This window comes from Sinohyriopsis cumingii, chromosome 12 (assembly GCF_028554795.1).
Source record: "Sinohyriopsis cumingii isolate HCF-2022 chromosome 12, ASM2855479v2, whole genome shotgun sequence".
In the NCBI taxonomy this organism is placed as follows: Eukaryota; Metazoa; Mollusca; class Bivalvia; order Unionida; family Unionidae; genus Sinohyriopsis; species Sinohyriopsis cumingii.
In genome coordinates, this window is record NC_142972.1 from 54,616,900 (window position 1) to 54,643,480 (window position 26,581).

Here is a 26,581-nt window from a genome sequence, read left to right on the forward strand (position 1 = left end):
TTTTATAACATCAAAAGCAGCACCTGGTCTATCTTCGTGCTCAAAGTCATCCGGTTGTGGATCAGATGCAGTATCTCGAGGTGTCCGTATTTTGGTATATTGAACATGATCAGCGCTGTCAGTAATATCCTTAGCAAACATCATTGTTGGACCGGCTGATCTTGTGTAATCATCAGAATATCTGGCTAGACCAATTATTGTTGTAGCAACATCGACATCCTTCTGAATTGATTCAATATTTTTTCCATCAATCATGTATGTGGCGCTATCAAACAGTGCCATAATCCCGTTGTTGACAAAACCAACACGCAAATTAGCAGCATATGGCGTATTAGCCACAACATTTGTTACAATTCTACCCTCTATTTCAATAAACGCCTCAGCGGGCAAGAAATATCTACTTGTATCATGAACCTGTAATTCGATTCTCCCCCACTGATTTGGTTGTCTTGCGTCATAGGAATAAAATTGATAATCACGCACTGATTCATCTTTGAGGACCGGTGCATCCATGTCAAATGCTGGGTCGGACATGCGTTTAAACATTTTATTGTAATTACCATTTTTCCAAATGATAATCATCGTCGACGAAGACCGCCTCCCGCTATTAAATTCGCTGTTATATTTTTTTCTGCTTCCTCAGATAATTCCGCTAGTTTTTGATTTGCAGCCTGATTTATTATTTTACTGACATTTGCTGGCATAACCTCAGTACTTGCCAGTTTCACTGGTGGTTGTTTTCGTCTTATTAATCGTGCTAGTCTATCTTTGATCGCCGAGAACGCCTTACCAGCAACATTGACAATTGTACCAGGAGCTTTTTCACGAATAGCCTCAATAGCCTTCATACCTAATTGTTTTACAATCGGTATTGCTTTTGGAGCCATCCTTCTAAATAAACCCTGAATAACATCACCAAGTCCATCTCCGTAAATTACTTTGTAATTTGGCAGTCGTGAGTTTACTACCCTGACCATGATCGGTCCACGTTGAGCAGTATGTATAATCATTTTTATATACTGATTGATTAATTGTTTAGTCACTGTGATAATCATCAGCAATTTCATCAATAAGTGAACGATAAATGCTGCGATCCATAATACCACCTTGAAATAATCTTCGACAAATATCAGATATTTCATTGGTTATTTCTGTTGAGTTATTTCCTGCACGTTTTCCCCCTATGAGAACTTCTAACCGTGACACGTCATTGAGGATATTATTAGGACAAACAAAATTATTTTCTCCTGATGCAGTCAAAAAACCACTCCCTACAGCGCCAGGAGGATCATCGTCAGGATCTCTTTCTTCACCCAGTGAACGTAATTCCTCCCTCTGTTTAGTTTTTTTTCTCAATCCTTTCTTCATTCTTTGCTTTACTTCTCTCGTCATCTTTTTTATTCTCTCCATAGGTGATTTCAACATCATCTCTTCCTGCAGTGAAGAAGACTGTTGTTGTTCTATCTGTTGCAGAGGTGGAGGAAGTTGATACTAAGAGAGTTGTTCTTGTTCTAGTTGTTTCATTCTCTCTTTATAAAGTCTTTTTACTTCTTCATGAAGACTTTTGTATTCTGGGCCTCTAGCTTGTTTTTTGTTGTAATATACGCGATATATCCATTTAACAAAATTATCATTATTTACTTTTTCATAACTAGGTTTTAAAATACTAGATTTATTAAATATACCAAATAATATCATTTCAGGTAATTTTTCTCTTTCAGTATTTCTAATATCTTCAACAGTTCCTTCGTTAAATCTTGCAATTAATTCTAAATTCTCTCCTACTGGTTTGGATTCAGATGCATATTTTTCTCCCACGTCGGCGACTTCAGTACGAAATTTTCCAATACCTTCAAGTATTTCTTCACCGACATATGGAGGTTGAGCTGCAGCTATTTCCCTGGCTATGCCAGGTGGAAGATCTCGTAAAATCTTTTTTGTCTGTTTAGTTCTTCTTGCTATTTTTTCAGTCTGCGCCGCAGTTTGTTTTGATACCGGAAGAAGATCTTCTTTGATGACTGTTGCAACTTGTTCAGTAGCTGCAGTGACGGGCTTAAACAGTTTTTTAGTTTCTTCTTCGTACTCAACTTGTGCTTCTTGCTGCGCTTGTAGATTTTTTCTAAATGAATCTCTAACAGGAAGAAATTTCTTAATTGCTTCTAATCGTTCTCGAGCTATTCTTGCAGTATGAGATTCCGGATGTACCATTTTATTATAACATAATGATTTAATTATTATAGCAGCAGAGGGGGTGATGATAAAATTAAACTGATATCATTAATATAATGAACAATTGTGCGTGGCTGCGTCAAGGAACCACTAACAAATGTGATAAAAAATGTCGTGGAGAATATTGCAAAAAACATAATTATCTTGTAAAGAAAAACCCTCATGCTGGTCCACGAAGATGTGTTGGATGTAACAACGGCGTTAGAGGATTATATCAGATTTGCAAAAATTGCGGTGGAGATCGATACAGAAGTTTAATGATATATTACAGAAAAAGAAAAAACGTAAATCCAAAAATAGAAAAACCACCATCAGAACTTGAATATTACTTGAAACATAGAACAAAATCCCAGGATTCCGAAGATTCAGAATAACATAGCAGCAGAGGAGGCTCGTCTACAATTATGTTGGGGACAAACAACCGTAGACATGGTATTTGACCTCTATGAAGGGTCACTATTTTTTTTGTATAACAAGGGTGACCCTTCCCTTAAGTGGTCTGCTCCCCTCCTCTGCTGCTCGCCGACACGATTTGGTGTCGGCATGTGGTAGCCGCTTACTAGCCGGCCCAGCAAACTTGAACGACCCTTCATCGAGATATGCCTGCATGAAATCGATAGGAATATGATTTATTTTCTCAGAAATTGCGATCATAGCATTCGTTATGTCTTTAATCCGCTGATACACGAGACGAAAGCACGTCGTTGCTAAAAATTGACCTGTATCTTCTGTACAGTGAACTACTCTTCTTCAAAGGAATCCAGAAATCAAACTTTTCCTTTTACGTATGTAATTCTCTACAGATTTTAATTCGACTGTAATGTTTATAAATCAAATATCGTAAGCGGGTAGTATTATATTGCGTGGAAGATACCACGATTCCGTAAATTCCCGAGTTTTTCCAAGTTTTGGTGAGACGACAGATCACGTGGTCCCGTGACGCAATACTAGCCAGTCCTGGAATACAAACATAAACGTGGCGAATGAGACAGACTGGAGGAGACCATTTTGGGTTGCACATTCAAAAGTTGAATCTGCTGTCTGGTATAATAGTTTATGTACTGTACTGTCAGTGCTCAAAGAATTATTGTTTCGGCACAGACCCTGGGCTGGTGACTTAAATAAACTCAAGCCCTGACTGAAATTCCGCAAGCCCGGACAGTTCATACCTGTCAACTCCCAAGCCGGGAGAAAAACCTCGCTTAGGGCCTCACTATCTGAACTCAAAATCTGAGGGGCCTCGATTTTATTTTATACCAAATAGGACCTCTACAGTTTCCCATAGCTTAGGGCCTCGCTATGTCTAAACTGCCACACTGCAAGACATATTAGCGATATGACTGAAAAATTGTTAAAGCTACGTTAAAAATCCAAATCTCTCTCTCTCTCTCTCTCACACACACACACACACACACACACGTCTAAATCCGGCACTGGACGAAATAATTAATATCACATGACAGTTTTTTCTTCTTCAGAAAATAGAACGTTAAGATTAAACATTATTCACGTAAATTTCAAATGTTTTTAAACGACTACAACAGTACTATAGTATAAAAAAAATAAAAGATAAAAATTGTCACCAATTAGCTTAAATGAATGATCACTGTGAATGCTGTCAAATTTAATCTGCAAACAAAATCGCAATCTCCATTTCAGCCAAAGAAACTCGGCCAGTTAACACCTGACATTCATCTACCGTATATATAGAGTTTAATTACCATGATTAAAGTAAAAGAAGAAATAAAACCAAATATACCATGCAGTATATTGTGTATTGGCTGTTCAGTTAGTATGTGTTTCCTCATCTCCTTGTTTTGGAAACGAAAACAATTAGACCTTTTCTCAGCTGTCTTGCTCCACTGTTACAACTTCCTTCGTTTTTGAACAAACCGCCATCACGTGATACTCGCCAGTCAACCAGTTTATGCTATGATGGATCCTCATTAATTGCTTTAAATGACCAATCCCTGGCTCTCCACAATACATTGTGCTCTAGACTAAACGAACTGGGATTACATTCATCATTACTTAAGTGTAAACAGAAGCGAAAAAAAAAAAACAAAAAAACAAAACGTTGTTTCAAAGCTGGCCGGCGTAGAATAGGAAGAAGGATTCCAGTTATCTCCCTTATGCCCTTTCCGACTCAACAATTTAAAAATTCGACCGTTAATTTAGATAACCTAATTCAAATCCCTATTAATTCGTCAGCCTTTGTGTCGACTATCCAATAGATACCTCTGCGTATTGCATTATTCAATGCCCAGTCAATAGGACCACGGGAAAAGCGCACAGAAATAGTTAATTTTATCAATGACCAGAATATCGACGTCTTTTTCCTGACAGAAACATGGCTAAAAACATCAGGCGATGAACCCAAGTGCGCGGGTCTAACACCCACTGGTTACTCCATCAAGTAGTTCCCCCGTAACTCTCGAGGAGGTGGAATGGCTGTCATCACAAAGAACTCCATGATCAAACGTCTTAACCACACCACAACATTTAATTTCGAACACCCATCGTTTGAACTAGTCCAAACCACACTCGCACTGGAGCAAAGATCAGTCAATTTTTTCTGCCTATACCGCCCTCCTCCTAGTAGATAAAACAAGCTGACTGACTCTCTCTTTTTGGAGCAGTCTCCGAATCTCCTGAGTATGGATATTCGATAGGTGGCAACCTGATTATTCTTGGAGATTTCAACTTTCACTTTGACTGTCCCGGAAACCCAAACACATTAAAACTCCTAGATTCCATTAATGTTTTCAACCTCAAACTGGCAGTTAACCAACCCACCCATAAACATGGTCACATTTTAGACTGGATTCTTCACAGACCTGATGATAACATTCTACGGTCCTCCCTGGTATCCCATGAACTTGCATCAGATCACCTCTGCATTATATGCCATCTTGACGTATCAGTCAATAACACTCCACCTTTATCTGTTACTAAGAGAAACCTCCATATGATAAACAGAACCAAACTAATGCATGACATCCAAGCAAACCTAACAACTTGTTTACCTCCTACAGCAGAACAACTCGATAACTGTCTGCGTTCACTGCTCGACAAACATGCCCCAGCTACCAAGTGCAGAGTATCAATTCAAAAGTGTTCTCCATGGTACAGCAGTGTTAGGGACCAGCTTCGCACTGCTAAAAGAGACCGCCGTAAAGCTGAGAGGCTTTGGCTTTCCAACAGACTCACTATTCATAAGCAAATTTATGAAGCCGCTAAGAAGCATGTCACAAATATAGTCCATGTAGCGAAATCAGCACACTGCACTACTAAGATCATGGAAAGTTCCAGCTGCAAAGAGCTCTTTGAGATTACTAACAAGCTAATGTCAAGGAACAAATGTACACCACTTCCAACTACCTTCTCTCCAGTCGACCTTCCTGACATGTTTGTAAATTTCTTCCGTGACAAAGTACAAACCATTAGAGATAAGCTTGACACCACAATTTCAATTGACTCGTCATCACCATACAGTTGGGATGCAGAATTTGAGCGGCAACCATTAGCAGCATTTGAACCTGTCTCTATGGATTTCGTACGTACAATCGTGATGAAGAGTGCACCAAAGTCATGTGAACTTGATCCAATTCCAGCATCACTGCTGCTTGAGTGCTTAGATCCAGTATTGCCTTCACTAACTGATGTTAATAATACCTCTCTCTCATCAGGGAAATCCCATCATTTTTCAAAACTGCCATTGTAAAGCCTCTGCTGAAGAAACAAACACCAGACCATAACGATTTAAAGAACTACCGCCCAGTTTCTAATCTCCCATTCATATCAAAAATCTTAGAAAAGGTTGTTCTATCCCACCTTGTATCTCATCTGAATTCAAACAGTCCTTTTAGCAATGTACAATCTGCATATCGCCCTTGCCACAGTACTGAAACTACTCTTCTAAAAGTAGTTAATGACATTCTCTCTGACATGTTTGCAAATTTCTTCCGTGACAAAGTACAAACCATTAGAGATAAGCTTGACACCACAATTTCAATTGACTCGTCATCACCATACAGCTGGGATACAGAATTTGAGCGGCAACCATTAGCAGCATTTGAACCTGTCTCTATGGATTTCGTACGTACAATCGTGATGAAGAGTGCACCAAAGTCATGTGAACTTGATCCAATTCCAGCATCACTGCTGCTTGAGTGCTTAGATCCAGTATTGCCTTCACTAACTGATGTTATTAATACCTCTCTCTCATCAGGGAAATCCCATCATTTTTCAAAACTGCCATTATAAAGCCTCTGCTGAAGAAACAAAACACTAGACCATAACGATTTAAAGAACTACCGCCCAGTTTCTAATCTCCCATTCATATCAAAAATCTTAGAAAAGGTTGTTCTATCCCACCTTGTATCTCATCTGAATTCAAACAGTCCTTTTAGCAATGTACAATCTGCATATCGCCCTTGCCACAGTACTGAAACTACTCTTCTAAAAGTAGTTAATGACAGTCTCTCTGCTTTGGATAGCGGAAAGATTACAGTCCTCGCCCTCTTTGATTTGTCTGCAGCATTTGACACAATAGACCATGATATATTACTTCACCATCTCCAGCATATATTTGGCATTCATGATACAGCCTTACTGTGGTTCAAGTCCTACTTGGTCAACAGGACACAAATTGTGTCTGCAAATGGAATACACTTCAGCCCAGTTGATCTATATTATGGTGTTCAAGAGGGGTCTGTTATTGGACCTGTTCTCTTCATTCTATACACTCAGCCGCTCTCAAGTGTCATAGATCATCATCCAGTGTCTCAGCTATTGTACGCTGATGACGCCCAAATATACAAATCTACCACCCAACTGAAGTTGATGCTACCATACAAGGTGTAGAGAGGTGCATTTCTGATGTGAAATCATGGATGACATGTAACAAGCTGCAGATGAATGATGATAAAACTGAGGCCATTCTGATCACAACACAAAGACTTTCTCATTCACATACTTTACCTCAAACAATAAATATCAGCAACACCAACATTAAATTCACACAATCAGTACGAAACCTAGGTGTTACTCTGGACAGTACTCTCACATTGCACCAACATGTCATGAACATATGCAAAGCTGCATATCTTGAACTGAGACACATCAGTTCAATTCGCAAATATCTTTCAGCTGATACCACTAAAACACTTGTGTGTTCATTAGTACTTTCAAGACTGGACTATTGTAACTCAATTCTGTCTGGTTCATCTTAATATCTACTTCTGAAACTTAGAAAGTTCAAAACACAGCTGCTCGGATCATACTTAGAGTACCACGATCACAGCACACCTCCCCGCTGCTCTGTACCATACACTGGCTATCCATTCGATCCAGAATCAAACACAAAATTTGTTCTCTCTGCTACGTTTCACTGTCGGACTCCAGTCCAATATACCTATCCGACCTCACCCATGCATACACACCAGCAAGATACTTACGCTCCTCTTCTGACAATCGTATACTCATTATTCCCACTGTGAAAACAAATTCATATGGACAGCGTTCTTTTGCATACCAGGCCCAGCAACGTGGAATGAATTGCCCACTGAACTTAGACACAAAGACACAGTAATCCCATTCAAGAGTGCTCTCAAAACTCACTTATTTCGACTGCAGGAACAAACTTAAAGACCTAATAATGTTTCCTACCTTAAATATTTTCAGCATGTTTTTTATGTTTTCTAATTTCATGGTGTTTGTTTTTGTAATCATATCATTATATATGTTTTTTAATCTTATAGGTGTTGTCTAATGTTGTAAAGCGCTTAGAGCTTCCAAAGATTAGGCGCTATACAAAGTCCTCATTATTATTATTATTATTATTATTATTATTATATGTGCCCCTAAAGAACTAATTCAGAATAATTCCAATTTTTATAAATGAAATGGATTTTCCGCAATACGATTGGCTGTAAACGGTCACGTGATACTGATCTGGAATTTTTTATACATTGATAAATTCTGGGACTACTTTCGGTTTTTGTACTGTTTGCAATAGAAATAAACATTGTAGACACGTCATTGTGAAACAATGGTTTCATCTTTTAAATTTTTTATTCAGCAAATAAATAGAAATTATACCCTTTTATCCTTTTTTCAAATATTCTTTGAAATGCATTGTTTACAATTTAACGTTAGTCTGCTATATAGTCGCGCAAAATGGCCGATTACGGTGATTTTTCATTGCAATTTTCTGCGGAGTTTTTTTGAACAATTAGATGAGATGGCGTTAAAAGAAATAATAGCAGCGATTGAAGCAGATGAAAATGGATTTGACTATAATGTGTTGGATGTTACAAACGCTGAAAATAAAACAGAACAATAGAGATTGACAAATTCCCTCCAACTACACCCCATGACCTCATTCACCAGAGCCATACACAACAACAACAATAATAATGTGGGAACTGGGCCAGTCAATTTTGAGGCTGCTGAGGGATATAAACCAAGATTCAAGAAATTATCTGAGGAGGACTTAAAAGCTATTGAAATAAATCAATACTCAGAGGCTGCTAAACGAAACACAAAATGGGGTATTGGCGTTTTCAGTGGTAATTTTGTTACTTTTTTATTTTAATTTTGTTTGCTTATTTAAAAAACGTGAAACTTGTGTGGATGTTGGCTGTTTGGTGAATATGACCACTTACACAAAAATAAAAACAAATATTTATGAGACTATTATTAAACGACTGAATAAAGTTTTTAAATGGTGAAACTACCATCACCACCAATGTGACTTAACACCTTTGAAAAATGTATATAATAATCCATAAAGGTGATTGTTTTGCTTATTTAGATTCTTTTAGATCTGTAGTCATTAATTCCTTCCAGCACTCCAGCACTCAACTATGCAACGAAACAAAATATATGGCCGGTTTTGCAAGCAACTCTACATTAAATAACTGCACATTTAAATTCTGATTAGATAACTGAAAGGGTCTTGTTAAGTATTAACGCTGATGAAAAAGATATAAAATGTTATTCCCGTATAGGACATACTATAATTAAAAAAAGAATGCTATTTTTTATATATAAAAAGAAAAGTGCTGACACCACGGGTTACCATTGCCTAAGATGTAAAAGTATGAAGTTGCCGAATAAACGTAACGGTGATAGTAGTTACATTACATTTCATCTGATATTAGATCACTGAACGGGTATTCACAGGTATTAACGCTGTTGAGAATGATATAACATGTTATTTCTGTATGCAATTTATTTAATTGTTACCTTTATGTTAGTAAGGGTTAGCATCATCTTGTTCATATTTCCATGTTGTTCATTTACAAAATCCATTATGATTTAAGGTCTGATTGGAAATTTGATCTAGCACACTAGTTCATTCGGTATCAGCTGTTATTATGTAAGGTCATGGTCATCGGATGTAGCAGATGGGACTGACTAAAATTAAACAAGAATGTTGTAAATGAACTAAATGCGTTGAAACCATCGGTGGCCATTGGCTAAGATGTAAAGCAGTGCTGTCCAACCCGCGGCCCACGGGCTGATTTTAAATGGCCCGCCAGAGCTCGAGCAGCTATGTAGTCGTTGCTTTTCAGTTTTCTGCTTCGGCCCTCGGCTGCCAGAAAAACATTTGTCAGTGGCCCATGGTGTCAAAATGGTTGGACAGCACTGATGCAAAGTATGATGATTCTGAATAAACGTAACTGTGACACTAGTCAATATGTTCGTGTGATTCTGTACAGGTTATGTATTATGGGGCGATGTGAAGAAGCGAATGAAAGGAAAGTACGCGCTACTTAAATTGGAATGCATTGTTGATGGAATAAATAGATTTGACGACGAAACGACGAAATTGGAATTATAAGGATTGAATTATCATGGTTGGGTATTTATCGATGTGTAAATTTTACCTAATCACACACAAAGTAAATAAAGTCCTTTGTTAGGTATTTATCGATGTGTAAATTTTACCTAATCACTCAGAAAGTTAACATAAAGTCCTTCGGACTTTATTTACTTTGTGAGTGATTTGGTAAAATTTACACATCGATAAATACCCAACCATAATCATTTAATCCTATAATAAATATTTTATTCAGTAAACAGTGTTACATTCATTAAGACTTAAAGCTGATGAAATAAGGTTGGGTATAAAACGTGGGAAAAACAGTTGCCACGTGTACGGTAACTTGTGACTGCAGATTTGAACTGTTAAAATGAAGTCCTAGGCATCGTAAGTTACAACAAAATCGTTTACTTGGCAATCAATTGCTGGTGCTTACATACACACACTGTTGAACATAGTTTCTTTGAAGTATGTCCGAAGGGCAGTCCTTTTCACAAGATAAATGCAAGGATAAGGATTAACTGTTAATTAGTCACACTGGCTTTATTGTTTGCGTACTTAAATCAAAACTTTAGCTATTTTGCAGTGTAGCCAGAGCTGACCAGAATATGAAAAAGGGGCTTGTTCTTGGGGAATAATAAGGCGTATCACAGGGAGAAATGGCACGTCCCATGGGCGCTCGCACATTGGGGCAAGGGGGTGGGGCCAATAGCCCCCCCCCCCTCAATTTCTATTGTCAGCCAGTTAATGTGAAAATTTGACCTCTTCTTTTAATAGCTGCTATTTAAACTGCCCAAGGGATAGTTTTACATTAGTTCCAATCATTTTACAGATTACCGTTTATACATACTACATGCAACAGGCATAGATTGAAATTTTTTTTGGGGGGAGGGAATTTTTTTTTAAAGATTACTGAATACTGTGTTTTCTTGAAACACGACAGGATTAGAATCTTATTTTTAGCACAGTTTCCATTTGATTAAAATCAGATCTCAATTTCACCTAGGACAGTGGCGATTCGATTTAGATTGTGTCCTGTTAAGGCATGTATGTCAACATCTTGAAAATACATTTACTCATTTCACCAGCGCGATCAAAGTTTCCTCAGGCAAACAATTTTTGTTTCGACAAGCCCGACGGGCACCTCACTTTGAATACAGGATGGGCCCGAACTAAGATCAGAAGGGCTCCGGGTGTCGGGCTATCAGATTTTTTTAGCACTGCTGGTGTAGATAAAAGATCTGTGAATTGATTGTTGATTTTGTGGTCACTTACTCGGCCTTCTACCTATTTTCGTAACTCACACGTTTAACACTTTTCCCAGGATTTAAAATATCCAATTATTATTATTCTATATTTCCATTGGTTTATGGTCTCCTTTAAATAAGAAATATGAATCGTAGAGTGAAGTTAAGTCTATATGTAGAATTTCAACATGTAATATGACCACTCCGGCGGCCTAGTGGTTAGAGCGTCCGCCTCGGATGCGGAAGGTCGTGGGTTCGATCCCCGGCCGAGTCATACCAAAGACTTACAAAAATGGTACTAACAGCTGCCTCGCTTGACGCTCAGCATTAAGAGGTTAGTGTAAGGACTGAGTGTAAGGACTGGTCGGTCTGGTGTCAGGATAATGTGACTGGGTGGCCATCATGCTACATGTCTGCGGCATGATGCCCCAGTGCTAGACATCACTATAAACTGCCACACTGCAGACATCGTAGCGATGTGACTGAAAAATTGTGAAAGCTACGTTAAAAGAAATCCAAATCACACTCAACATGCAAGGACATCAACGGTAAGCGAGATATTTAAGTAAATGTACATGTCAAGATATTCTCCATATGTCATGTACAGCTTTGACAGTTTCCGTGACCAGAGTCAGGGATATGTCACAGCGCGAACACTCAAAGCGAATTACGACTGTGTTACGATTGGAAGTATTTGGTTTCTCAAGACAGTTTTCTGATTGCTAGATTATTCAGCATGGGAAAGTGTCGGAATACACATAAAATGGATTGTTTGGTTTTTCACCGCGGGCGGAGTGCACCTCATATATGTTGCCACGGACAAGGCCAAAAATTTTCCGATTATGAATTTGTCACCTTCTGCTGCCATATTGTGCCATGCAAACAAAAGTAGTTTGGAAACATATTTCTCAATGGCAGCAAATTATAGCTATAGCTTTCTCGACTTGACGGAAAAGACCGAGGAAATATCGAATGGGGAAAGACCAGGGGCGGATTAAGGCTCACTGGTGCCCTAAGCACTGACGAATCTTGGTGCCCCCCTCCTTTCCACGTACACCTGGAAAGATAACCCTAGGGTGCACCATGATCAAGAAACAGAACATTATGATCAATTTGCACTAGTTTTTTCAATTTTTTTTTTTACAAATCTTCATTCGTTTTTTTTTTCTTTTCACCCTTTTCTCAACTTTGGGGTGCCCCCTTTGGCCCTGGTGCCCTAAGCACGTGCTTAGTCTGCTTAATGGTTAATACGCCCATGGGAAAGACGTGTATCGTTGGTCGACTTAACTGGAGTTTGGTATCACGAAGACTCTGTTGTTGTTGCTGTATGGTTTAACGCCATTTTTCAGCACAAGATGGGCTATACATGGCGGCCAGTATTACTGGTAGAGGAAGAACCCGGGAAAACCCCGGAAAGAACCACCGACTCACGAGAAGCTACCGGCAAGCTTTCTCATGTACCCACATTGGCCGATCCCGACTCTCGAACCCACGCAGAGGTGAGATGGCAATGATCTGTGACGGTGAGCGATTTAGACCACTCGGCCACACGGTGCCCCCGAAGACTTTGTACCGCGATATTTCTGAACATATCGAGATACGTACTACGGTGTACCGCAGTTATACTTGTGACCCAAAATTTAATGTTCTGAAGCAGGAATCTGGGACATTTTTTTCTGTACAAAAACATTCCGTCCCTCCACAGCTGGGCAAAATATCTCATTTAAAGCAAAATAACACCATAGTGTATCCATTATATAATTTGAAGAAGAAAAAAATTACAATTATCGTGTGATTAAAGAAAATATCTCGGCTCAATGGAAAATTGCACACACACACACACACACACACACACCTCCTTAAATTAAATGGTCAGTACCTTATACTAGATGACACTGCTATGTGTTTGTAATTATTGTATAAATTGCAATCTAAAAACTGTAACAAACGTAGGATGATTACGCTCACACTACAGCTGACACCCTTTGAAAGGCATTATGCTGACATTTGAGAGCTTGTTGGTAACAACAGGAACTGCTGACGCTGAAGCCGAAAAATTACTTGCTACTCAATTTATGTAACTGGCAGGGAAACTCTGAATGGGATGCAAATATCCCGGCAGGTTATTTAGCAGAGATGGCCAGTAAACATAAAATACACTCAGTAAACTAGAAAATATTTAGTGGGTTTGAGAAAATTCAAACCAAATGCAAAAACACTTGCTCTCCGGAAAATCTTAGAATGATTCACAGTCTTACAAAGGAACACATATATACTGAAAACCTATCAAAATTGAATTATTTCTCCATTTTTTAATCTGATTTATGTTTCAAAAGTTGGATTTGACAAGTATTTTCCAAAAGATTTCATTCGGCAACCAAGTTGGCATACGTGACACATATCAACCATGCGATTAAAGGTTCGTCAATAAAATTGTATTTTCAATATTAAAAATTAATTTGTAACAAAATATTTGATAAAAAAATGGAATCATTTTGTAATGAAATGCTAAAACATGTTGCTAGTATCATTAGATCAGTAGATTTGTAACCAAATTACTCGGTAATTTCCGTAGATTCCACACTGAAGGAAACTACTGAAGTACTGGTACACTGAAAAAGTACTCTGATACATACCACCGGAAAGAATTACCGTGGTAAAGCAGAAATACCTCTAGACGTAGCAGTAAGAAATTATTGATAATGGTGGCAGTCAAGACGGGGTCAAACTAGAGATCTAGCCCCCTCCCCCCACCCCAACCTTGACAGACTAAGAGAGTAGGCTTAGAATCATTACAATTTTCCAACCAATATTCATTTCAACAGTGTGTGTGTGTGTGTGTGACGTATCAAGAAAGTATGCCACCCCCCCACCCCACCCCCTGCAAAACTTGGCCCCGTAGCATGAAGCAGAATTTGCTATTTCAAATCAATAATCAATATATGCGTATATACCTCTTTTGATGTGACTTCTTGTGGGCTTGCAAATGCTCGGACGATGCAAACACAGGCGGTCAGTATCTGTAACGATATACGATTTATACTGCAAACTGGAAAACTAATAACCCCCAAGTATACGCCCTACATTATTTGGTACGACAGTCAAGCGATAACATCACAAGTCATGTTGTATCGGATCAACCGTACATCCCTGCTTCATCTCTCCAGTCGGTCCACCTGTCTGTTATTCCTTAAGTCTGGCTATACACGTATTATTATTGCGAAAGAGAAAGATTTGTGACCCCGGCCCCCAGTAATTATTTTTCTTTAAATTTCACTGCGCTTTATTTGCAGATACAGGGGATATATCAATATTTCTACGCAATTTACTTTCTTTTTCCAAACCTGCAGAGTACGATAATTTTGAATTCGCTGTGTTGAACTACATTACTGCTATACATATTGCCCCTCGACAGGGTTGGTTTGTTTTTAAACTTCCTCTGAAAGTGTACATGTAACTGATCGATTAATGCAGAGATATTTGCACCCCGCCTAAACTCCTTTCTGTGTATTTATTTATTTATTTCAATAACTCCAGTTGAATTATTGACTTTCACGCACTGTGATTCGTCTGAAAAGAGGACAACACTGATACAAGAGGTTTACGTATACAAAGGAATAGCATGTCTCCATAGTATGGGACACGTAACTAAAAGCCTGAGTGTTCTACGCGATCAAGCAGTCTTTCAAAGACGAGTATCCAAGACTTCCTTTATGGTATGTGAAATGCTTCCGCATGTATCGATCCATTGTACAGCAAACGATACTTTAACTTACCTCAAATACTTTTTTTCTTGTTCAGATTGTTATGTTAGTTCTGTTGAAATGTAACTAAACCGACATCGTCGTCTTATACGCTGAACAACATGACTGTGACCTCGGATTACTTGCTCAATGTTGTAAGACTAGTAACCGAGGAAATAATGTATTATCGGAGACCTTGACATTCAATATTCGTACAGTGGAGTGAAGAAATGGAACGCCGTTCAGATGACACGTATAATTTTTATGAATTGACTTAAAACTAATATAATTTTTTACAATTCCACGGATAATTTAGTTAGTTTTGGTTAGATATATTTGATCTAATTTTATTAAATTCCAATAATTTATTGTAGTGCAACGCGGCAATGAAAGGGAGGTAACGCTTCCCGGGACATTCTTTTACCATATTTGTAAACGTTGTGACCACTCCACCCACCCCTCAAATTAAAGAGCACCAATGTTAGTTAACGAAAGTTTAACGAAATTTTTTGACTTTCGTGACTTCTGCTTGCTATGTCATCCCTAATCACATAGAATATAGGTATAAGCACCGCTAAACATCATTTGAAAAGAAAAAGAAAATGCAAGGTCATATGCTAGTTTATTTCAGGAAAGCATTCCCTGTGACTCGTACGACTCGCACCATTACTTCTCATTTCCTCGTTCTATATTTTCAAATTTCATGCCTTATTCTCAGTATGTGTCATACGTAACTGTTACATTCGGGTTCAAAGGACACACAAACACCCAGTAAGGGTCCTACAACTTTATGTAAAATAAAGCTAAAATCTTAAAAAAATAAACTAGATAAACCAGTGTTCATTACAGTACCAAGCCCAGCTAAAAACTGCTTGCTCTATCACTCTGCTCTTGTTTTAGTAAGGGTTAGACACATGGGATTCTAATTAAATTAACATTTCTGCCTTATCCAGGCTCAGATAGCCATGGGAAGATAAACAACAGCACTGAACCTGTTGACAGTCTCTGGTATCAAATATCCAGAATGCTGGGAATAATGTTCTGCTGTCACTACTAACAATTAGATTCTGCTAGAATATGATACAGGCACTTATAACAGTAACATTTAGCGTTAAGATCCGAGCAATAGTCCCCTTTCACATACATGTTTCGGATGAGTTGCCGTTCCTGATATCGATCGTTGAAGTTCTCACGGTACTAATTCAACTCCAATAGTAAACATATGGAAACGCTATCATATTCAAAATTCAATAACTTAAAATTTCTGGGTGCTGATGATGAGACCTATAAGTCTCCCTGCACATCTAACCTTGTTGCAAGCTTATGTGTGGAGAACACCATATGAGCCGCGGCATTTTGCTTATCTACATGTGCATGAAACACATGTTATTGATTCTGCACCAAATGAATCAGGTGCTACTTTTATTATTGAGTACTCCTGAGTCAAGCCTGTAAAAATAATAAAATTGCATCAGTAGAAATTTGTCTATATTTTTTTTTAATTACGTATAGGATAATCTCTCAAAATGTATTTTTACTAAAATTTTAATTTTCGTTATTAACCAAACCACCAAACCCGTAAATACTCTATTATTTATTTGTTCACCCATTTCTAGACTGGTTCACAGTTCTTCCGTATAATTAGTACCGTGTGTCCTATAAATCCAAACCAAGCTTATTTGTTGGATGTATGTTCTTTATATTGACTTGAAAGAGTGTGTTTGTGTGTGTGTGTGTGTGTGTGTGAGAGAGAGAGAGAGAGAGAGAGATTTGGATTTTTAACGTAACTTTAAAAACGTTTCAGTCATATCCCTATGATGTCTGCATTGTTGCAGCTTGTAGTGATGTCAGCCACTGGGGCATCGTGCCACAGACATGTAGCATCATGTCCCAACCAGACACATTATCCTGACAATTTTTCTTAGTCCCATTAGACTAATATCAATGTAAAGACTGTAGTCTGTAGTGCAATCTACTACTACCTTCTGACTAACGGATTATTTTCTAACCCTGAAGATGTCTACATAAACCCATTTTAGAATCCTGGATCTAAGTATGACAATTATCTAAACAATTTTAATTTAAAATAACATTATTCGATAGCTTGGGTATTTTAATTAAAATTACATATTTCTATAGTTTTTGTATTTTTTAAAAAAAAACCAGCAAAACAAAAGAAAAACAACAACATTATTTTTTAGTTTCAGTATTTTCTTCTCAATAACATTATTCTATAGATTTTATATTTTATTTTAAGTATTATTCTATAGTTTTTGTATTTTATTTTTCATGGATGCAATCACTTTTCACATACACAAATAACGTATATCTTCCATGAAATTTAATCTCAATGACATACCTATCAGCGAAAGATACAATTACGATTCCTTTGTTCAAATTTTGTTTGTTTCATCACTGTTTTCGTTGTCAGAACTAAATATTCAGAAATAATCATAAATCTGATCGAATTCATTTCTGATAATTTATTTTAAAATATCTAGTCCACTGAGCGTTTTCGGAGAGCCATAACAGATTGTGAAATGTTGGAAGTCAACATGACACTTAAACCTGTTCATTTAGCTGCGAAGTCATCCCTTTTCCTGCAAATTAGGACATATGTATATGATACTAACATGAACATTTGTCTGCTGACACTATCATTACTCAGATTTCAGATTTCTTTTAATTGTTTGATGGTTAAACACTGTAAATCATGTTGGCTATGCTCGATAAACTTCTAACTTTCAAAGATTTTAATATTTGTAAATCTCTCAGCAGTGAGCACCTAGTTCTGCGATATTTTGCTAGATAATCCGAGAGCGTTTATTGTAGATATTGCGAAACTAGTCTAATTAGCGGGTGCACTTAAATGCAGTTATTATCGGATGCACTTAAGTATAATTTATAAATATATACCCCTACAAAATATACACATGTTAGAGTTTGTTATTCTCTAAGGAGATTTTAATAGTTTGCATATGAATAATGTCCCAGTTTAGTTACACCACAGCAAGCCATTGTTGGACCAGCCCATCTGGCATGCTGTCCTACAGTAGATGGGCCATGGGTTTTAAGGTAATATTACAAAGGCATTGCTCTCATGACGCAGGGCCGTCTGCTCTTAGTGCAAATACAGTTTGTGGCTTAGTCCAACATTGTAGTGAATTTGTAAAAGTCAGTCATAATAAAATGTACTTACTACTGAGGCTCCTCTTCCATTGCTTTATTTGCACTCCACGTTTTTTGTACAGGTTCATGAAGAGCAAGTTTGCTTGTACAAAAAAAAACAACGTCTTTAGTTTCTTTTAACGAAACACCGTGTTTCTCAAGCGTAAGCAATGATTTACTTATATAGTTACAATTTCCAAATTACATAAATATTTGTATTCTTCTCTCCTTTTTCAACTCATGTTGACCTCGATCTTATCCTGGCTCGTTCCTTCTGTGTTTTCTTTCTTCGAATTTCTTCCGATTTCTTCCTTCTTCATTCCATGATTGCATTTCTGATAAATGTTTCAATTTTAGGAAATGCATATTTCTAAGCTGAGATATACATTGATCTCGCTGCACATAAATTTGCATCAAAATTCTCTTGACTTATGGCCGTTAATATAATACTACGTAAATTATTTATTTTGTTGTTAATTAAACAAATAAAGCAATCCTCAGTGATGATAACTCCTATATAGAGTTCTGAAATGCAAATTTTACTTTCTCCATCAGATTTGTCAAGTCAGTGGGCTATGCTGGTATCGTTCCCTATGATAGTCATCTCCAATGGAAAAGTCAGCAGACTTGCCAATTTAAACACACACACACACACACACACACACACACACTGGTCAGTATTTTTTAAAAATTAATTCCTTTCGGGAATATTGTTTCAGCTATTTAAATTTGTATTACAACGTTTTGGGAACAGGTTTAAGTCCAGTTCTGTAGTCAGATCACATTTTGTTCTTCTGTTTTCCCAGACATTGATTTTATTTCTCAAGCTCTTGACTTTGCTTCTCATGTTCTCATTCTAAGTCTACTTATTTCATTTTCATTATCAGTATGTCTACATCTTTGAGTTTTGACGTGTCCTCGAATACCATCTCGTGAAGCCATTTCTCCAGTTGGCTACTCACAAATTGCCTGATGAAAGTTTATGAATGGGATAGGACAAAAGCACCACCCTCAGATGAAAGCAGTCTGCGAATATTGATTCAGGACTATTGAAACAGTTTACAAAGTTTCATCCAATTTAAGCAAAGCAAGAATGTTAGCATATATATATATATATATATATATATATATATATATATATATATATATATATATATATATATATAATACTATCATACAGATTAGATAATTTTTAATTCGTACTCTACGGAGATTTGAACCGCGGGTAAACGGTATCCATCGCCTTTTCAGCACACAATGTTTTCTGAAATATTTTAGCCAAAATTCAAAAATCCCGGACGAGCCACCAATTTTTATGTTACGTGTTTACGCTCTAGTAAACAGTAACAAAAGAAAGAATGAAAACAACAGGCTATGAAAAAATATAAGAAATTAGTTATTTCCCTGCAAAAAAGCAACAACAAAAACACAATGAAAAATGAGAAAAATAATAATAAGAACTTGCGGTTTTAAAAATAAAATCCCGAAATAATCCAAGAATAATCCAAGAATTAAAATATTGAAGTCCTAGTAATGAAATGTTTGACTGAATTCAAGTTCGAGTCCCGAAGAAGAATCCAAAATGGAAGGTGATGACGTATACTGTAGTCTTTATGATGCTTTATCGTATACAATTCTTTGGTATTCCACAGTCAATAATATTCCGGTGTTTGAATTTCCGAATAAAATTTAAATAAATGTCTTTGTCCAAGAATTATGTGTGATTACTCAAATATCTCCAGGAAAAAGAAATTGTAACTCCAAACTGTCACAACAAAAGAACATCTTTACGTCCCAGTGTTTAGAAGCCCAACTTATCAATTTCGCTATAGACATCGGCATAAAACCTGAATACTGCGCAATTTTAGATAACCCAGAATTGCGAAATATCGTCTGTTTACATATATAATCACGTTCTCCCAGTATGACCTTGATAAAACCCAAACATTTTACTCCTAGAATAAAATAAAAATAAAAAGTTGTTTACTTGTCTCAGTGATTTCTGAATCAATGTCGGGCACTAAGTCAAAAATAGAGAGAGTGTTTCTATTATTAAGTGTTTATGAAAAGAGTCAGGTCAAACTAAATTTTCTGCAAAATATAAAATTCCTAGTAAACAAAATTACATTATTTTGACATGTAACGATATTAAAAGTAAAAAGATTTAAACTTACAAACGATTAAATTAAATCAAATATAAATTAACACAATTATACATAGCAATACATTAACTTTGTTACAGCGTCAATAACGGGGCATACAGCTACTTTGTATTGATATCCACAGTTTCAGATGCGATATAGGTATTGTATAAGTAAAACATAAAGGCAGCAATGTTAGTATCAAGAAATAATGTGTATTGATTTACAAGTTTGGATGGGATACAAGTGACGTAAGCGCTAGTTGTGTTACAAAATAAGACATAACACATGTTGGCTTTTTAAACTTTCAAACATCAACCAAGGATGTACTACAATGCTTTAGAAAAGATGATAACTAATTTTGTATATTACATTCAAAGGCGACATATCAGATTCAGATAGCAAGATGGTCTAAAGCAATACAGTATGCGGAATGTATTAATTAATGACTTATTCGATGCGAGTAAATACACATATTTGTATGCGGCTAAATCAGAGGCGTAGCTATGATATTTTGCGCCCGGGGACGAACTATAAAATTGGCGCCCCAGCCCCCTCCCCGTTTAATCACATTTTTGAATATTACCCTTGTTTACTTATTATAATGTAACGTTGTAAGCCTCATTTTGGCGCCCCTGTACCTTGGCGCCCGGGGACATATGTACCCCCCTGCCCCCCCCCACCCCCCGCTACGCCTCTGGGGTAAATCCACATCACAACTTGAAGATATGATAAATGTTAGATGATCATTTTACAATCATTCAACAACAACAACAACGACGAAATATACAAAGAATTAAAGTGTGTGTGTGTGTGTGTGTGTGTGTGTGTCTGTATGTGTGTGTATTAGTTGGGTTTTTAACGTAGCTTTAAAAAAAATTTCATCGCTACGGTGTCGGCAGTGTGGCAGTTTATAGTGAGGTCTAGCAAACATGTAGCATAATATCACACCCAGTCACAATATCTTGATACCAAGCCGACCAGTCCTAACACTAACCTCTTAATGTTGAATGTCTAGCGAGGCAGCTGATAGTACCACTTTTATGTCTTTGGTATGACTCAGCTAGGATTCGAACCTGCGACCTCCCGCATGTGAGGCGGACGCTCTAACCACTAGGCCACCAGTGCGGTCTTTCATAGAATTTAAGAGAAGTTACTTCATTTACTGTGTCTTAAATTCTTACATAGATTTTAAGAGAAGTAAAGTTAGATTTAAAACAATAATTGGACACAGTAAATGAAGTACACGGTTTAAAATCAGCCGTAGAAATGGAACTATATTTGACATGAAATCATTCATACGTTTGAAAACGATGGAATAATTATTGCAGATTGAAAATGATTGATCCCATAATGATTTTATCTGGCAAACCCTCCCCCAAAAAACATGAAAAGGTTATTCTTCGACAAATTAAACAAAGTCGTCATGCCGGTAACTATTTGCTGCGGGCATCTAGAAATGCAGCAACAGCATTGTCAAGAAATATTGGCAAAAGGTGTTGTTTGCAGTTGTGACTAAGGGTGTAGCCCCCCCCCCCCACCCGCCCAGTTAAGTTGTTGTTGTTGTTCTAGGGTTTAAAGCCATTTTTCAGCACAAGATAGGCTATACATGGCGGCCAGAATAACTGGTGGAGGAAGAACCCTGGAAAACCCAAGGAAGAACCACCAACCCACGAGAAGCTACTGGCAGGCTTTCCCAAGGAACCACAACAACCGAGGCCCAGTTAAGAAGCCATATCCTATATTACCAAAAACATAATTAAAACAGATCTTACAGTCATTAGTAACGAATCAATCATAGAAGAACATCTTATATAATAAGCAATATGGTTTTAGATGTAAATGATCATGTGAATATCCAGCTTGTAAACTTTATACAATAAGATGTTAAAACAACAATTAAAACGGACACATTAGCTGATTTATGCGACTACTCCATAGTCTATAAACGGAATTAAGAGAATACCTTGTTACAACTCTATGACTTTAAAGTATAAAAAAGATAAAGAAACGAGTTTTGTCAAATAAAAAGTTAATATTTAAAAAGAACTTACAGTATTGTGAATTAAATCCAAATTAATCCTAAATGTTCTTTCACAAGTCCAATATTCAGAAAGAATTTCAAGTCCTGTATGTGCTGATATACTTACAGTCTTGATGTATCACGATGATATAATCGGAAAGTAATCTTTTAGTCCAAAATGTCGATGAGCATATCGCAATTCCAATGAATAATTTAAATAAATGATTATTTTCTAATTATGTATGAATGAAAAATTTGTAGAGAAAATACTCTTTATATATATCCACACTTGACTAGACGCATTAGCATCTTCTGAAGAGAAAAACTACTTCAATCATCTTAATGGAAAATTATACCAAACTATAAACATGTTCACTTCCAGAAACTTCTAAGGTCATATTCAAAGATTGGTCTTGAAATCAGATTGAAGTAAACAAGCAATTTGTAACTTACAAACAAGACAAATATCAGGTACAATAAAAACCTCTGTCCTCAATCATGGACCTATGTCTAATACACAAAACAAATTAAATATACATAACAACCTTCAGCATGACACTCTAATACTTGCTGTCAATGTTAACATCTTGTGTCGCACAATACAATATCATAAAGGGGGTGAATAAGCATTTTATTCGTGGATTATTCTTGTATTGTGTTTGGATTTGATTCTGGAAACCGTAAGTTCTCATATTTCTTTATTTTTACAGTATTTTTCCAGGGAATTAAATTATTTGTTATATTTTTCAAAGCTTGTTGTTTTCACTCTTTCTCGCGTTACTACTTATTCGAGCCTAAACTCGTAACAATTCTAAATTAATTTAAAAAAAGATTAGGGGGTGAAATTAAATTTTAGTAAATATCATATTTATCGCTAATGATCATTAAACAATATAGCAGGCGCAACCCTAAATTACGGACAATCGTCCAATGCACAGCATAAATTAAATATACATAATAACGCTAATAAGCAATGCTGACAAATGTAATCTGTTGTGATGTTACAAAAGCAACTGAGATTAAAGAGAAAGAGTTTAAAATGAAAAGAAATACGAACATTAAAACAAAAACAAAACAATATAAATTCTGTTCATCGACGCCCAAATAGAAGAAAGAAATATGTATTCGTATGTACGTACATTATTTGCCTATAGTTTACAGACGTGTGAAATTAAATGTTTCTGGGCAGCGTTACAATTGTCAAAATTACAATTTACAATTGACCTAAGCAACTATCATAATCATGATCATGACGGCTGTCATGATGAAGTGATTAGACAAATAACAGTTGCAAAAATTGGTTCGCTGACATGTGAGTATCTAAACGCGACGTGATCAAATGTGAAAACAAAACTTTCGTGAATTTCGATGCTAATTCTATCCATTTCTGTCCGTCACTGTAGACAAGGTCCGATTAAACGAGGAGCAAATGGAGCAGATGCTTCAGGAGCCCAACATAAAAATGAAATAGTTGGGGGTGAGGGTGGGGCGCTTTGGAGATTGCTACTGGTAATTTTACCACTTTAATCAGACTTGGCAGCGGCGATCTTTCTGAAATACATTTTAATAGTATGGCAAATGGCCACTTTCCATGTTCACCGAACTAAAAGGTCCCAGAAGTTTATCTGAGTAAAATCGTAGTTGCAGTATAATTTCGAATTTTCGTATTCGCTCGATTCTTATTCACGTGTTAAATTGAAGCTTTGTGTAATAAGTTCGTGAAAATAGTATAATTATTAATTTGTTTTTAATCATTAAGGTAAATCGAATTTCCTCTGGCAGTCTCTCTCTCGTCCCAGACGAGGTTAGTTAGTATGTACCGAATTTACATCATAGCGCGCGACACGGTACAGGATAGAACCATTACTATCAAAGGGGGTATGATTAATTATTATAGGTGACTTGAAATTGAACCATTTAGATATAACGAGATGCTTAAAACAATTTAAATAAATAAAATGATTTGATACTATGCTGACAAATAATTAAAAAAATTGACAACCCGAAACATTTTGAAAACACGAGTTACAACTTTTTATAATTGGTAGAATCGACCCCTTCATATAAATAATGTGATCGTCTAAAGTTCACCTCTCAGGACCGTGCTGGAAGTAAACCAGTAGTGCATTCACAATGGCAGGAAGTGAGAAGAAGGGTAATGGTGATATTGTTGTGGCAGGCGAGACGGAGGAGTCTTTTGAAGTGGATAAAATCGTTGGAAAGTCTGTAATAAATGTAAGATTTTCTGATACTGATAAAGAAATGTAAACGCATATTTAGAGATGAAAAGAAGCAGAGGGATTTGCATGTTTGCCCAGTCACAGCTTCCACCCCTTACATAGCATCCCGTCATTTTGTGTTTTATACATACATACTATTACATTCATATATATATATATATATATATATATATATATATATATATATATATATATATATATATATAAAGTTTTTTTTAAAGTACCTGTAGCATACTCGTGTTTGCTTTGGGAGAGCACTTCCCAGTTTTACTCTCGGGGACTCTGTCAATGGATAGAGTGCTAGAGCGCCCAGCATGTGTCATTATTGGTACAGCTGCTTTTCGTTACAGGTTGCCCCCACCCCCACCCCCTTTAACCATTGACCTACTCGTAAGTTTCTTTGTAACGAGCCCCTGTAGTTTTACTTTGGGACATTTAATTCATGGTAATGTGATACCTGGTTTATCTTCTCTCACCATCCCATTTGTTTGTACCCCCCCCCCCATAGCAATTTTAAAAACAAGGCATCATGGATATAACTAACACACAAAACCTGGTAATTTATTAATAGATGTATTTGTTCAAAACTGATTCTTGCCAGGGGGTCCCAAACACTGCCAACTAGTTGGTGTTTCAAATCAAACCGGTGTTCTTTAGCAACATGCTTTCTATATTTACTTGGGCCTGTCTTAAGTTTTTAAGCAACAGATGTGATGTCATTCACCGTTTTTGATAATCTCAACAATTCCTTAAATTTTGGAGTTATATCTCTTTGAATACACATTTACAAGAGTTCCTCCTTTTATTTGTTCAATTTTTTTGTATAGAAATATTGTAAATAGACATAGCAAATATTGGACACAGATAACACACTTTTTACTGAAACAGACTTCTAGAAAGCATAAATGGCCAGCGAGCAGTCTGTCTGCTTGTTTACATGAAGAATTTCTGTTTACATTGAAACACCAAGTGAACTGTGTTGGGGAACCCATGGTGACAATCGGGTTAGAAATTATAAATCAGTGAATGAAAGGACTACGTTTTGTGCATTTTGTTATATCCTTGATACTGTTTTGTTTTTAAAATTAGTAAGGGGTGGTAGAAACAAATGGGATGGTGTGTGAGTTATTATATTAATAATTTCAGTACTGGCCTCCTACAATTTCTTTGATGACAACCGCATTTGCCGTGGTTCTGATAATCATAAATATTAAAATTTGTTTTGTATGTTGTCTCAACAATTATACTTTTCTCACACCTTCCACTTTATTTTTACCCCCCCTCCCCCAAACAGATTTTAAACAAGAAAAGCAACAAGGATATAAAAAATGCACAAAACTTAATTTATAATTTCTAACCTCATTGTTGCCACTGGGTCTCTGACTCTGTCAACTTATTGGTGTTTCAAACCAAACAGAAGTTCTTGCTGTAAGTTTGCCAACGTGTTTATTCAAAAAGCAGACCTCAGTCACAGTGAATCCATTTTTTACGTTACTTTGCAGGGTGAAGAACATGCTGATTTGATACATTCCATGGATAGCGTTAACTTTAATTTTGAGGTGCATTTGTTTGGGAAAATTTTGACAGCCAGAGATGAAAGTTGTAATGTCCTTCATAGATTAATGGTGCATTAAGAAATTATTGTCACTTTTAGCACCAAGATACTATGCATAGAAATGATAAACAAAGTGCACTTACTGAAATAAAACAAATCATTCAGATCTGCTATCTCATTGTAAAAGGGTGAGATCTAGTTAAGCAGGGATGGGGCCTCTGTTTTAATGAGGCTGATTTATGATCAGAATGGCAAGCTCTTTGTGATAGAATGATTGTAGGCAGTAGTTTCTTTTAGAGATGGAAGTAAACTAATTTAATAAGTTAGGCATTGAAAACATGTAGTGAAATAATGTTTATTTGATTGGCTATGACTGGTAGGAAGCAAGTGTCCATTCCCATTTT

General features: G+C 36.6%; 2 protein-coding genes across 5 annotated transcripts in view; one reads left to right on the forward strand and one right to left on the reverse strand.

The window, feature by feature from the left end:
* Window positions 1-15,268, reverse strand: part of LOC149786478 (uncharacterized) — a 43,885-nt gene extending 28,617 nt beyond the window's left edge. Inside the window, exons 1-2 of one of the 3 annotated variants that reach the window (XM_089976930.1) lie at window positions 15,084-15,264; window positions 14,262-14,327 (exon numbers count right to left, since the gene is read on the reverse strand). The gene's annotated coding sequence lies outside the window, so the exon portion shown is untranslated. Of the gene's footprint in view, window positions 1-9,480; window positions 9,608-14,261; window positions 14,328-15,083 lie in introns of those variants that run through there. The other 2 variants (XM_089976931.1, XM_089976932.1) reach the window with 2 other exon arrangements.
* A 9,218-nt stretch (window positions 15,269-24,486) lies between these two features.
* Window positions 24,487-26,581, forward strand: part of LOC149786479 (uncharacterized) — a 106,822-nt gene continuing 104,727 nt past the window's right edge. For both annotated transcript variants that reach the window (XM_089976934.1, XM_089976935.1), the window contains exon 1: window positions 24,487-24,617. In XM_089976934.1, coding sequence (XP_089833060.1) covers window positions 24,516-24,617 — 102 coding nt within the window. In that variant the 5' untranslated portion in view covers window positions 24,487-24,515. The remainder of the gene's footprint in view (window positions 24,618-26,581) is intronic.